General features: G+C 43.5%; 1 protein-coding gene across 1 annotated transcript; it reads right to left on the bottom strand.

The window, feature by feature from the left end:
* Window positions 1-8,569: 8,569 nt before the first annotated feature.
* On the bottom strand, window positions 8,570-15,388 carry chmp2bb (charged multivesicular body protein 2Bb). Its single transcript, XM_063212257.1, has 6 exons — window positions 15,117-15,388; window positions 14,619-14,710; window positions 13,403-13,597; window positions 12,333-12,435; window positions 11,362-11,468; window positions 8,570-8,754 (listed from the first exon to the last, which is right to left on the bottom strand). The coding sequence occupies exons 1-6, from the start codon at window positions 15,292-15,294 to the stop codon at window positions 8,635-8,637; spliced, it is 795 nt and encodes a 264-aa protein (XP_063068327.1). The 5' UTR covers window positions 15,295-15,388; the 3' UTR covers window positions 8,570-8,634.
* Window positions 15,389-15,437: the final 49 nt, after the last annotated feature.

Here is a 15,437-nt window from a genome sequence, read left to right as displayed (position 1 = left end):
CACATGGGCAGCATGAATTCTGGAAATAAACAACTAAAAATCTCACACAGTGTCCCTTTAAGACAAGACGACATAAACAGAACATCACAAGACTATTGCACATGTGCCATGCTCCACGTGCATAAGCACTAACTGACGAAAACAGACAGAGGACTGAGGCCTTTATACAGACAAACACTTATATACAGACATGCAAACATACATACATTACATACAACCCAAATTACTTTAAGACATTACCATTGTGGAGTGACAACACTACACATAGGTCTACATTCATTCAACAGAAGAATTGATTGATGAATGAAGGAATGTGTACAGTAAGTCTGTTGTGGTTAAAGAACTCTGATACGCTTACTATATTGTTAGAACAAAAACATGGGACAAAATGCATGTCAGTATTGGGTCCAAAAACCAGTCCGAGCCTGTTTGGCATTGACCAGTCTCTCACACAGCCCCCCAAACCACCTGCTGTATCATTTTGATCAACTGTGGCCTTGCTTGTGGCCTTGCTTGAGCATAAATCCTTGGTGCAGAACAAAAAGTGAGATCTTTTTATATATATATATAAAGGTGCTACACTCTTTTGAATTCTTTTCTTCATTAAGTCCTTTTTTTCTCGTTATTCATTCATTGGCATGATGATGTTTCGACCTTACAGTTATTTTAGATTCACTGTTTGTTAGCGAATCTGAAGTAGACAGCAAGGTCGAAACATGCCAATGAATTCCTAACACCAATTCCTGTCCAGGGACTACAGATGAAAATTAGCTATAATCTGGCTCAATTGTATATTGTGCACTGTCCCTGTTAAATAAACAATACATTAAATGAAATTAAATGAATTAATGAAAATGAATGAAATTAAATGAATGAAAAAGGAAAACAAAATCTGAAAGTAACATTTGCTACAACAACAAACCAAAAAACAGAGAAAATGCTTTGTATGCCAGATGACCAGTCCAGCTCTGACACAATGGAATCATCTTCATATAGGCCTAACCGTCAGGTGTATCTTATCAATATGCAAAGACCACAGGTCTCTACATGCAATAGTATTGATCTCACAGAGAAAGACAGTACATAGTGACCAGCATTCAAATTGACAGTTGTGCTGAAATGTCAATCTGTGTCTCCTTCTCTCTCGTGCGCGTGTGTGCGTGTGTGCGTGTGTGCGGCGTGTGTGCGTGTGTGCGTGTGTGCGTGCGTGCGTGCGTGCGTGCGTGTACTGGCGTCTCTCAAATTGTCTGTCGTTTCTCATTGTCTGCCTCAATCACATTCACAATCACACAATATGCCATATTCAGCAGCATCCATCTTAAAGACTTTGATTTGATCACAAAAACAAGCACCCTGCATCAGTACTTGCCCCCTTGGGATGTCTCCTGCCATCTTAATGAATCAACTTTTCTTTCTTTTTAAACATATTTTAGGGGGCTTTATTGAGGACAGGATGATACAGATTACAGTGTATGGGGAGTATCAGGAAGAGACTGAGAGAGAGAGATGAGATAGGGATGGGAAATGAGCCATGCCAGACTAGAACCTGGGTCCCCATTAGCCAGGCCGTGTCCTCCTAGTGACGCAACACCTTCAGCGTTGCTACAAGTCAGCTCAAGAGCAATGCAAGTACTTTCTGAGCTCCCGAAAAATTGGGAACTCCTCCCACTTTAACTCCTTAGCGCAGCAATATGGCTCTCTGTAATGTTATGCCAATGTTGTTATGATGTAGTTAAGCATTTTCAGCAAGTGAATAGGGTCGCCGGCGACCCCTGCTGCAGTAAGAGGCTATGCAAACAACCGTAAGCAAACCGAGGGAGGCGGGTCAACCATGCCGTTTAGGAAATGTTAATTGTTATGCTGTTGGTCAGACCAAGTCTGAAGAGATTTGAACTTCGATGATAATCAGGCTGTAAGGCTAGAGCACTATGCCTCAGCACCCCTGAATAGACTGGTCATTCAAATAAGTGCATACCTTTTACCTTTGTACTGTATTATGATTTCCCCAAAGGACTGTTTGAAAAGGTTTGTAAAAGACCCATAGGTAGGTACTGTGTAAAGGATCCATTTTTTCAACAAGCAGGCAATAGCACAGGTTAATTATTTGCACGAAACAGTAGCTGAGATCGGACCAGTTCTAGTCAGGCTGCGTTTGCCCTTTCAGAGTGGGTCATTTGGGCCTGCTGGTATATATAGAATAGAATATACAGTACTGCACAGGGAGGGTTGGACTGGGGAAGAAAAGGGCCTGGGCACTTTTGGCTTAGAGGGGCCCGTCATAATTAGGGGCGCAGAACTGACACACTGGTGGGCCCTGCACCCTCGTGGGCCCCTATTTTCAGAAATGTAAAAGAATATATTTTTTTACATTCCTGAAAATAGAGGCCCACAAGGGTGTGGGGCCCACCGGGAAATGCCCGCTATGCCACATGGCCAGTCCAGCCCTGGCACTGCATAACAGATGAGATCTCTATAGCGATGCACTCTCTGTCTTGCACACCGTACCGCCCAAGACAAATTTAATGAGGCATGTTGCCTTGACAGCGCATCTCTCTCCTCAGTGTCCAATATCACAGCTAGACATTGTGTGTGTGTGTGTGTGTGTGTGTGTGTGTGTGTGTGTGTGTGTGTGTGTGTGTGTGTGTGTGTGTGTGTGTGTGTGTGTGTGTGTGTGTTTTCTTTTGGCCTGGTGGTTGTGTGTGTGTGTGTGTGTGTGTGTGTGTGTGTGTGTGTGTGTGTGTGTGTGTGTGTGTGTGTGTGTGTGTGTGCATGTGTGTGTGTGTTCTCTTCCATGTTATAAAAATAATAAAACATTGCCTGGCCCATAGAAAAAGAATCACCACCTGCACTGACCCTCTCGGCTGAAGTCCACAGTAGACAGACTAGATGCAATGTACGTTATTTATTTTACTATCCAACGCCAGTGACTGGTGTTTTGAGCATGTGTGTGTGCAATGTCTGCCATTTTCTGCGCATGAATCTTTCAAACAAAAAGTGTGAATAATGCTGTCAGCCTTAAACACGACGCACAAAGAAACAGTGAAGCAGACAGCTACTGTATGTAGGCAGACACTGACCTGCTCAGTTTGGTCTGGATCACATAATTATTACAAAGGCAGACAGGGACACAGACATTGTTGATGATGATGACTCAGAAAACTTTTTTAAGCAAGTGAATTTGACGCGTGTCATAATCATGCTCATTGTCTTTCACACCTCCACATATTGCTGGATTGGCCATATGGTATGCTGGACATTTGCCCGGTGGACTGGTGATCAGGGGCGGAGCAGAGGGGAGGGCATTGGGGCCAGGAACCCCCGGCCTCACCACTTGGGGGGGGGGCCCTGCCAGTGACTTTCGATTGCCAAACATCTTGTAGGGGCCCCAAACTACGATATTTCGTGGGCCCAACACCTCTGACACATCTCCCGCCCCCCCCTGTCCCAATACCAGTGCTCCGCCCCTGCTGGTGATGATTTTGGCCAGGGTGTAAAGGTATCAGTCGTCGTGCTGTCACAGCAGGCCTTTCCGAAACAGTCAGATATAAGGTGCTGGTATGCTTGCTGCAAGATACGCGAGCGCGTGCACGATTCGTTCATGAACGCGTTAACATGCGTATTTAATGTCGATTTCGCGCGCGTTGGACACGGCAGCCAAAAGCGTGCGCCAGGTGCAATATCTTCAAACTCGCTGGGGCGATCTAAGATAGACCGCGCAGTTCCACGCGTGTGCTTGATATGAAAACGACAATGGCAGCAACTTTTAAGAGCGTCTCGAGTTTGTCCGCAATTTCAAACATTTGTGATCATACTTGCAAGCAAGCATGTGCTGTCGGTTGCTCGCGGTGACGCGCGTAATTTACAACTCGCAGCAAGCATACCGGCACCTATACATTTTGGGCCTTGCTGTCAAACATTGAACTGGTCTCATTTGCCTCTGTGTTACAGCTACAGTTCGACTACAGCGTGTCTCGGTCGCCACTTTTTGCTCAAACAAAAAGCAAAAAGTGGCAGCCGAGTCGCGCTGTGTCGAGCTGTATAGGCCAACCAAAAAAACAGCAGTGGAAAAGAGGCAATTGTCTCTCTCAATGCCTGGTGGTGAATCAATCCCAGCGGAAAATGCCTGACCAGTCCAGCCCAGCCTCCACACCATCTATTTCCATGCAGATAATGTGCACAGAGCCACGGAACTCAGAGTTTTGACAACCGGGGTAAAGGAAGTTTGTTGGTGGAATGATTCATGTGATTCAAATAATTCTAGGCAGCGGCTTTTTTCTGCTATGAAGTAACACAGAACCACTACATAAAGAGCAAAGATGACGTAAAATGAATTTTATTTCAAATAATTACGTTTAGCTTTACGGCACTTTCTTTAACCATTTACAAATGTGCTATTGGGTTTTGGTCTGGGCAAAACTTTTGTTTTAGTTGGTTATTTTTTTGAAACTGAAAATGTAAAACCTTTTTTTCCGACAGGTTACAGCTGGGGCTGATGTGGAGACAGTTAAGGATTCTTTAGTTAAGAAACAGAAGGTAAAGTTACAGGCATGGAAAAATGATTTAGCCTGAGTGACATGTAGTCTACTTTTTTGTGGTAAGTATACTGTATATTTGAGCATTTTTGAGGTGGGTATACTGTATATATTTGTGCTATTCTAAATAATGGATCAATCATTTTTAAGTGGGTTTACTGAAATCCCTGAAATTTCGAAGTGGGTATACTGCGTATATCTGCGTTCTACATAGACTACACCACTGCTGAGTGAGGTTTGTCACTATTACAGTAAAACGGTATTAAATGCCTAACTATTCAAGTTCTTTTCTTTCAGACATGTAAAAGGTTATCTTTTACCTGACATGCTTCGACGGTGAAACTTCCGTCATCAGAGGGTCATATGGATGTTGAAGTGTGACGTGCTGTCTCACACCTGGACCACCACCCTGAGCCCACAACTCTAACAGCAGGAGGTGTGACCAACTTGTCAATATTGACAGGAAGGTCACACCTCCACAACATCGGCTGTTTTAAAGCAAGTCACATCTCAACATCCATGCGACTCTCTGATGAAGACGGAAGTTTCACCGTTGAAACATGTCAGGTAAAAGATAACAAACTTTTACATGTCTGAAACGTAAGAACTTGAACATATAACCTCAAGACCTAATGAACGTCATACAGGTATTAAATGCCACATGGAGAAAACGTATAAATGTATGCATTGGTTGATTCTCTGATTTTTGAGAACAGCCTTAAATGCACTACCTCACACAAGTATCCCACCTTCCTCTCTTTCTCTCTCTCGCTCTCACACACATACATCTTCTCACTGTACAGTACATAGTGACATCTTGAAAGGGTTTCATAAATAATGTATTTGTAAATAACTGCTTTAAATCTGTGTGTATACAGTATATCATCTATACCAAGGCAATATCTGCAATTTACTTTTTTTCCCCTGAACACAACTGCAATGTTCAAATGAGTGTTTGCCTTGATTAAAAACAGGTTCATTCTTGTTTTTTTTGGTTTTTTTTTTAAACTAAACGATGCAACAACAAACCAGACTATGCAGGCAATAATTGAAGAGAAAGCATATGGCAATTTATTAGTTTACGACAACAGAATCCCAATTGTCAGTGTGTGTTCTCTTTTTAAAAACAAAAAGGTGCATCATTTATGGATGATCATAAAAAAGGAGTATTGTGTAGTGATTCAGGCTCCTGTATTACCCAGATAGGCGAGGGAGAGCCAATGAGGAGAAGCGGTTACATCCTTCACCAGACTGCAGCGTTCTAACAGCCAACCGATGAACCCAGCTGCAGCTTTTACAACTTATTAATATGCAACAAAACTGCACTGTAAAATGTTCAGTGTTAATTCAACACCGGCAGCCATGGGTGCCGCGAGGGGGGGGTAAAGGTGTTACAGATTCTAAGGGCCCGACAGCACTGGCAGGGCCCCTGAAGGATGCTGATAACATAATGTCATTTTGGGGGCTCAAAATGAATCTTTCATGGGGCCCAACATTTTTAGCAGCGTCCCTGCCGGCAGCACCACTAGGAGTGTTAAATGTTGAATTAACTGTGAACATTTTACAATGTGGAGTGTCTTCCGTGTCAGCTCGCCAACGGGCACAATTTCAAGGGTTCTAACATATGAACTCAAACTGCATGCAGTGTTTCAACATCTTACTGGAGATCCAGTATCACCTTAACAAACAACACTCTAGTTCGCCAGCAGTTTTCTGTAGAACCACATAGTAAATTCTGCAGTGCTTATTTAACAATTAGAGAGTTGATTTGACATCATTTGGACTTAAATGAACTCTCAAAGTGTTGAATTAACACCACAACATTTACTGTGCAGATAGTAAATGAAGAGCTTTGTTGCGAAATGACGTACATCCATTTTGGAAAATGCACATTTTTGAATTGGCCATTGACCATTGCTTTGCATTGCAAAATGCATTTTACATAGGTTTAAAAAGTATGTTCTCAAAATATTTGAATGCAAGAATGAACACACAGAACATAGCACTTGTCAACAATCAATTTTATGAATAATAAAATGCATAAGTCAAAAATGGTGGATACGTCGTCTTGCAATGAAACCCTTCAAATGCTCCAACTGCGGAAGCAGAACAAGTCTAGTGTTGTGCTACCTGAGGAGGCAGACAGACTGCAGTGTTCCTGAGGAAACACAGTGTGCATTCCAATATGTGGACTTCCGTCCTTCCTTGCTCACTTGCCTGCTTGTGACCTCATGATGTCACCAACAACAGAAAATCAATTCAATATCTTGCAAAAGCACAATTCTAATGTCATTTCCTCATTTCCAATTGGGATGGTGAATGAAGAACAGTCCCCCAACAAATTGTTGTGGCTAGGCTGACAGCGGGGAAAACGTATTGTTTTCTCCATGGAGGCGGGGCGTCAGCAACACGCAACGCCACAAGCACAAGTGGAGGACAGAAGTCTGCATATTGGAATTCAGTCTGTAGCACTCAAATCAAGTCAAGTCACCTTTAGAGGACACAGTGGATTAGATTAGAACACAAGACAGCCTCTCTGAAACACACCAACGCGTACGCACACACACACACACTAAATAAAATGTTTTGGGTTCAAAATCGTCTCATAATATCCAACTCCGCATTCCAGATAATATACTGTACATATCTATATTCTATACACACACGCACCCACACAACACACAATTTCTCAAGCACACACACAGACATGGGCACAGGCGGGCACGTGCACACTCACTCACACACAGCACAGACACACACAGACACACACAACGTGTGGCACAGACTGAGTAAGAACTGTGGGAGGTGGGAGAATCCACAGACTCCTCTTCCGGACTGTGGTTCCCTCACTCTCTCTCTCTCTCTCACACACACACACACACACACACACACACACACACACACACACACACACACACACACCAAAACAGGTGGTCAGAGCTCACATTTGGCCATGAACCAGTTTGAGGGTCTGAACTCAGTTACACTCTGTCTACATGGGCCACCAGAGGGCTCAGTGAGTATATGCAGAGAGAGAGAGAGAGAGAGAGAGAGAGAGAGAGAGAGAGAGAGAGAGATAGAGAGATAGAGAGATAGAGAGATAGAGAGATAGATAGATAGATAGATAGATAGATAGATAGATAGATAGATAGATAGAGAGAGAGAGAGAGAGAGAGAGAGAGAGAGATGACGAGAGGTAGGCTGATCGTGTGCACACATGTGTATCGTAATTCTACTTACACGGGGCCAGACCATATCGATGAAAAATGTTAAGGAGGAAGTGTTCAATAATGCATATAGCTTCCATGGTGCATTCAGAGCATTCAGACCTCACACTCCCACAAACACACACAAACAAGCAGGGCAGCTGGCGGGGATCAAAGGGGACAGTAGTCCCGGGCCCAGGGACAGAGGGGCCCCAGACTTTGGTTCTCATTCCAATGTATGTATTGGGTGGGGGTGCCCTTTCAGATAACATTGTACTGACTGAACCCAGCCAAAGCTGTCAGCGGCCCTGCAAACACGCCTGAGACTCAGTATTGTATAACGTAGATATGCTATAGTGTGGGGAGAGCACCACCCTGTGGAGACTATCTGAACTGCAAAAGGCTTGACAAAGGACAAAGGACTCATGTTAGTTAAAACCAAAGCATGCATGTATGCGTGTGTGTGTGTGTGTGTGTGTGTGTGTGTGTGTGTGTGTGTGTGTGTGTGTGTGTGAGTGATTGTAGTAGAAATAGTCCCAACAGATTATGCCCTTAGAAGTCCAAGCTGTACATTTTCTAGTTGTGTTGTGTTGTGTTGTGTTGTGTTGTGTTGTGTTGTGTTGTGTTGTGTTGTGTTGTGTTGTGTTGTGTTGTGTTGTGTTGTGTTGTGTTGTGTTGTGTTGTGTTGTGTTGTGTTGTGTTGTGTTGTGTTGTGTTGTGTTGTGTTGTGTTGTGTTGTGTGTGTGTGTGTGTGTGTGTGTGTGTGTGTGTGTTGTATGTGTGTGTGTGTGTGTGTGTGTGTGTGTGTGTGTGTGTGTGTGGTGTGTGTGTGTGTGTGTGTGTGTGTGTGTGTGTGTGTGTGTGTGTGTGTGTGTGTGTAGAAAGAGTCTCTGTCTTTAGTCCACTCCCAAGGCCTTGAGTTGTCTCTCGATCTCGTCATCTGAGATGGTATCTGCTTTTGCTTTGGAGGAGGAGGCACTGGGGTTGTTCCGGCTTGTTGAGGGGGCACCGGCCATCTACACACAGAGAGAGAGAGAGAGAGAGAGAGAGAGAGAGAGAGAGAGAGAGAGAGAGAGAGAGAGAAAGAGAGAGAGAAACAAAGAGAAAAAGAAAAAGAGATAAAGAAAGAAAGAGAGAGAGAGAAACAAAGAGAAAAAGAAAAAGAAACAAAGAAACAAAGAGAAAAAGAAAAAGAAAGAAAGAAACAGAGAAAAAGAAAAAGAAAGAAAGAAAGAAAGAAAGAAAGAAAGAAAGAGAGAGAGAGAGAGAGAGAATATGACATCATATACATGTGACTGCTGACATCATGTAGGAAGTAATTCATGCTTCCTCTTAATTCAAATGTGTTAACCACCATTTACTCAACATATCCACAGCTGGCCCCACACTGTCTGTTTAAAGGATAACTTCAGCCAATTTCGACATGCAGTTGTAATGCTCACACTACCCTGGACTTGTCAGTACCTGAGATTTTTTTTTCTTCTTTTCAGCCTTTTCTGAGATCCTGGTCATTGTAATGGGGGCAGGCGTTTCTCTACATAAAAAAATGTCTTCATTCATTCCCAATAACATCCAAAAGATCATGCAACATCAGCAGGCAACTAGAAAACAGTGATACCATTTGGGATAATATTTGGAGTAGGCTTATGTTAAGAAGGTTTTTAATGTAAACAAAGTCTGCCTCCATTAGAATAGCTCAGATCTCGGAAAGGGCCGAGTCAAAAAAATGCAGCATCACCGGGTACTGACAAGTCAAGTGTAGGGTTAGCAATACAACAGCATATTGAAATTGGAAGAAGTTATTCTTTAACTGCACTTTTCTTGAACGTGTATACAACTGCAACTACACTGCCCTAATAATATACTGCTTCACAACACCTTCTTCATCTTGTGACAAAGCCGTATGGTCCAAATGTGTCCCATTTTAGAGATATTGCTCTGAGATTTGCAACTACTAAACAATATCCAGCCTAATACTAAAACTTTGAAGGCCTTTTTAACTGGTGTAGTTACTGCACTTTGAGTTTGTAGGGCACTATAATGAATCAATATGTGTCCATGAGGTTATTCATTAACGTCATCATGGGCGTGGTTCAGCAGCAGACACAAAACCAAAAAGGCTGAGTGACGTAGGAAACCACAGCCATGACTATATCCACAACAAACATTACACTGCCAGAAGCGGACAAACTGGACGGAGAAAGCAATAGGTCTAGCATGTCATGTGCTTCTTCAGCATGACACAGGCCATTCAGTCATTGCTCCAAGAAAACGTTCCAGTTTAGGATTTTATCTTTGCAACATGTGTCCATTCATACAAGTCGTTTTGGAAATTGGAGTACAGCCATTGAGAAATTGCAGTAGTTCAAAGTTTGAACAAGGCCCAAAAAGCACAGATGCAGTGCAGTAGTCACTCGAGTCAGCCATGTTAATAATAAGCCAAAGTGTATAGGCAGTTTATACATTTAGTTTAAAATGTAGCGACTATGGTCATTTATTGTGCCTCTAAGTGAAAGAACTAGATGAAATTGAATTTTGAGGTAAGGTTGTGACAGTAACTTACAATACTTCTTCTTATTTCTTACTTTGTAAAATATACTTTGTAATTATTTTTTACTGTAAAGATTGAACCACAGGATAATGCCCTTTGTTCTTGTGAGGTTTAGAATGCATCTCATCCAATCAGAATTTAGTAAAGTTTCACCGGACTCAAATGTTATACAATTAATAGAATACATATAGCATAATTTTCACACTGCTTGGACCTCTTACATTTATCATACTGCAATTTTGTTTCATTGCTTATTGATGGGGTTTTTCGTCTTCTCTATCATTTTTTCATTTAGTGCTAGCATGTTCTCTTATGATAAAATATGACAATTTTCTGTCTTGCGCCCTCACATACTGAAGGAAATGGTAGAGGAACATGACTGTCATTAGCGTATACCCTTGGTCAGGCACACACAGGCATTTGTTTAGTGAGTGAGCATTGGGCCAGGGCATCTCAAAGATCCCATTCATCCACACATACTGCCCACTTACTTCTGACGACCACCATTCACACGTGGGCGGGTCACTTTAAAAACATCTCACGATCATCTGACGCTTAAAACCCTACTCAAAACCAAATGGCTAAAACAACCTTGCATAAAAAGGCATGCTCTTGAAAAGGCTTTGGATTTGCCTTTTTATTTTCAAATGCATGCAGCATGTGTGGAATGTTAGAGCTCGATCTTCTCAACAATCCTTGAACAAATTAAGTCTTGCATACATACTTCTATATTTTATTAGCAAGAGAGTGAACTGCCATTTTCTTGTTAATTTGAGGTTAAATGTCAAGTTATTCGGATCCCCCCAGAAACTCTCATTCATAAAAATCAGCTCTAACCTCATCAGGACATTCTGTGCTGCCATTACACAGTAGAAGGTGTGCAACACACAGGCCTCTAATGGCTACCCGTACCAGTCTCTCTGTTTCTGTCCATGTGCCTCCATACAGCAAGAACCGTAACACTAAACCCTTCATGCGGATAACAAGGGACCTTGGTCATTAAAACTGGGTCTGGATACTGTCTTTCACTGCACTGGAAACGAAAAAAATGTCATCAAATGATGAATCTCACCTTTCCTGAGATCTCGATGCCGATTTCATCCAGCACCTGCGAGACAATGTTTTGGGATTCCTCCTCGTCGTCCGAGTCTTCAAAGAGCTCGTCCAGAGTGTCGTTGACTGGCGGAGAGAAACAGAACACATAAGGCCCTTAATTCTTCCACTGACAACCCATAGGTGTAGCCAGGGGTGGCGCTCTAGGGTGGGGCTGTGCCCAACAACAAGTCAACCAGGCCCACCCAATCACATGTCACTGTAGGTTTGATTGATTGCTGTAATCATGCAAATGACCTTGATATTTTGGGTTAGGCCCTTTACATCCATTTTTTTTGTCTGTGCTCAGGTTTTAATATTTTTGGCTAAACACACGTCATGCACCAATTAACACTCATTAATGTGAATTTATGAAGTATTACAATATAACTTCATCAGGTTCACTCATCAGAGAGTGAACCTGATGAAGCAACAGCAAAACGCATTCTTCATCAAATAAACTACCTGCAAAGAATACCAGTGTGCGGTGATTCACCCTTCCTTTACTTCGATTACTTGTACTACACATCACCAGCACCTGGACAGTGGTTGTGCACAGGGACTCTACTTTGATAACTATATAACTTTTCCACAATAATCTAAATAGTATGAAAGATCATTAACCATGCTAAGACTACTGAGTAAGTGTGCCCATCCTGTTCCTTTCTCCAAGATCAATACTCATTCAATTATTGCACCCTCCCACAACCTATCAAAAGCCCTTAGGGCAGAGACAGTAGAGAGAGAGGTTCCATTGGCCCATTGTTTCCTGGTTCTATTATGACCCCCCCTTAGGCAGACCTAGGCAGACCTAAGGACTGTTCTATTCATTGTAGAGCATTATGACACGCCCCTTTAGGCAGACCGGAACCTGGTCGCGTTAGGTGCCCATAGAAACCTATTATGTTGGCATATCTCTATTAAAGAATCTCTGGTTAGGGGGGTTCTTACTCATGTCCTCGGTCATCTCCATCTTGGCCGTCTCCTTCTGGAAGTTCTGCATCGTCTGGAGGGTCTTCTGGGGATCCATCTTCTTATTGACCGCCTGCATCGTCTATACAGAGAGATGGTAAGTGGTAAATGGACTGCATTTACATGTACTCTATATAGTGCTTTTTCACTCCTTTGAGCACTCAAAGCGCTTTACATGGTATGGTATGCCTCACATTCATCCATTCACACAACATTCCCACCTCGGCGTCAGTGGCTGCCACACAGGGTACCACCGTGCCACCAGGAGCAATTTGGGGTTAAGTATCTTACTCTAGGACACATCGATGGGGTCAGGCAGAGCGGGGCTCGAACCTGCAACCCTCTGGTCTCAGGTTGCCGAACGGCTCCTCTACCAGCTGAGCCACCACCACCGCCCAGAAGTCATTTTGATCATATCAGAACAGTCATTGCCTATGGCTAACAACTATGCTTTCGAGAAACGCACCCCTGAACAGCAGCTCTGGGAAAAGTGCTTCTTCTAATACTACAACAATACATTATCCCATTTATCATACAGACGCCACGCATCTGTCAGCTAACACATTTCCTAACTATCGAACACAGATCCTGTTTCTCCATGAGAGTACATTAGTGAAAACACACACACACACACACACACACACACACACACACACACACACACACACCCCAAAGCTCAGATAGGCCAAAGTCCTGCCTACAGCAACTGACTTCAAACATCAATAATACCTGAGTTATCTGAGGCCTGCGCCTTGACAAAAGTGACCCCCTATATACATGGGGCCCAGGCGACTCACACTTTACCTCCCTGTGCGACACCCCTGCTATCTGGCACATGCCTTGTCTACAGTGGGCACCGTGCGTGCATGTGTGTCTGTGTGTGTGTGTTTGTGCCCTCACCTTGGGGTGTGTGTGTGTGTGTGTGTGTGTCTGCGTGCGTGCGTGCCCTCACCTTGGAGTGTGTGTGTGTGTGTGTCTGCGTGCGTGCGTGCCCTCACCTTGGAGTGTGTATGTGTGTGTGTGTGTGTGTGTGTGTGCTCTCCTCTCACCTTAGTGGTTTTGGCCATGGCGCCGGCCATCTTCATCTGGGAGTTCATGAGCTTGGTCTGCGTGGACATGGAGGTGACCTTGGAGCTGACGGCGTAGGTGCGGTTCTTCTGCTTCCTCAGCTGCACCAGCTGCTTGGCCAGGATCTTACACGCGTCCTTGTTGCCCGCCTTCGCCATCTTCTTAATCTCCATCTCCTGCAAAACCACCACGACACGTTGTGCACACACACGGTTTAAGTCAAGTCAAGTCAGCTTTTATCGTCAGTTTCTTCATATGCACAAGTCATATAAGGAAAATTAAATTACGTTTTTCTCTCTATACCATGCCCAGACACAGACATACACAGGACTGACATTTTACAGACTGACAAAGTGCAAGACAGTACTTAGTTTAGTAGTTTAGTAGTTTAGGCCTTTTATTTGGATAGTCACACAGGGAAGGACTACAGATCCAAAGATTATTGAAATATTCTGCAGATTGGCAAGGGTGATGATATCAGCATAATATGTCCAGTAGTCTCGATGGATAGATGTGACATCTTGGTCTCCAAATGGACAAGCTCCTTATTATGGCAGAAATTGAACAGTATTTGGCCAGTCTCTTTGCACTATTTTTGCATACACACACACACACACACACACACACAAAGACAGACAGACAAAGACACACAGAGCGAGCGAGCAAGAGAGCAAGAGAGAGAGAGAGAGAGAGAGAAAGAGAGAGAGAGAGAGAGAGAAAGAGAGAGAGAGAGAGAGAGAGAGAGAGAGAGAGAGAGAGAGAGAGAGAGAGAGAGAAACCAGATTACATTGGAGTGCTCACACGGCAGGATACTGGGGAATGCATTCTTTGCCTCTCACACAGACAGACAAAGACACACAAATGCCATGGGAATGTTAACGCACATACGCAGACACACAATTGATGACAGTGGAGTGTTCCTTCTTTAAATGGATAAAGGTCTCAGTCCCCCTAATACCACTGTTGTGCGTCACTGAGGGAAGTGCAAACACACTTCTTAGCCCCACATCCATCTTCCCATTCTCATAAAAAACACACACAATCGCATGCCAGTGGCAGTCAGTCCCCTCTCCACCTCTGTCATCTGTCAGTGCTGCGTCTTTGGGTTAGACCGGTCTGATGAGCTCAATGCTCACAGGTGTGGCATCATAGTTAGTTGTGTATAGTGTGTGAGTGAGTGAGGTGTGGGAACATTACCATCTGTTTCTCTTGTCTCTCCAAGGCAGTTCGGTCCCGGGCGATCTGCCTCTGGGTTCCCCTGAGCTCCTTGTTTTGCTCCTTGATGACATCTGAGAACAATAAGGACAGTTTATTACACACTGCTATTACTATTACTAACACTATTACTGCTACTAATACTTTCGCCCGAAGCAATCCCGAGGAAGAACATGGGACAACTGGTCAGAGATAGACACTGATTTAAACTTGTCATCGAAACAACCGATGAATCATTTATCATGGAACGAGATTGGGCTGTATTATAAATCGAAATGTTACTGTGCATGTCGGATTACGTAATACAACATTGACACCATGTCAGACACTCCTGGAAAAATACAAATTACACACATGAACTCACGGAAACTGGTCGGGCTACTTTAGCCCACTGGCTTAGCTCGGAAGTTTGCTAAATGCGGCAGGTACCCCGGCAATTTTGCTTACATTATGTGCTGACATGACGAAATATCAACTCACCGTCCACTGTCTTTTTCTTGAACAAAGAGGCCATTTTTGGTATGCGTGATTTTAGAAGAGAAATAAGAAATACACTGACGACTATCCCACAAAACAAAACAACTTCGACGTCCCGAGTTACATGCCTTGTATTTCCTGGTTTGATTCCAAACAGGAAGAGTGACTGCAATTTTCTCATCACAGGCTTTCAGCACACAGTCGTATGTCATTGGTGGAAATTGGTTCTCTGTCAAATCCTGACCAATCAGAAAGCCCATAGCCCAGTTGTCCGTCCCACCAATGGATACTCGCTGAACGGTTTCGTAGAAAATAGGTCGAAAC

Source organism: Engraulis encrasicolus, chromosome 12 (genome assembly GCF_034702125.1).
Source record: "Engraulis encrasicolus isolate BLACKSEA-1 chromosome 12, IST_EnEncr_1.0, whole genome shotgun sequence".
NCBI lineage: Eukaryota > Metazoa > Chordata > Actinopteri > Clupeiformes > Engraulidae > Engraulis > Engraulis encrasicolus.
Note: the sequence above shows the minus strand (reverse complement) of the source record. Positions and strands in the feature narration are given on the sequence as shown.

Bases quoted from the DNA above. Each gene is read 5' to 3' on its own strand.
- chmp2bb (XM_063212257.1), bottom strand. From the start codon at position 15,294: ATGAGAAAATTGCAGTCACTCTTCCTGTTTGGAATCAAACCAGGAAAT. The intron at 14,711-15,116 runs GTGAGTTGATAT...TATTGTTCTCAG, and splicing joins CAAGAAAAAGACAGTGGACG to ATGTCATCAAGGAGCAAAAC. The intron at 12,436-13,402 runs GTGAGAGGAGAG...CTCTCTGTATAG, and splicing joins CCATGGCCAAAACCACTAAG to ACGATGCAGGCGGTCAATAA.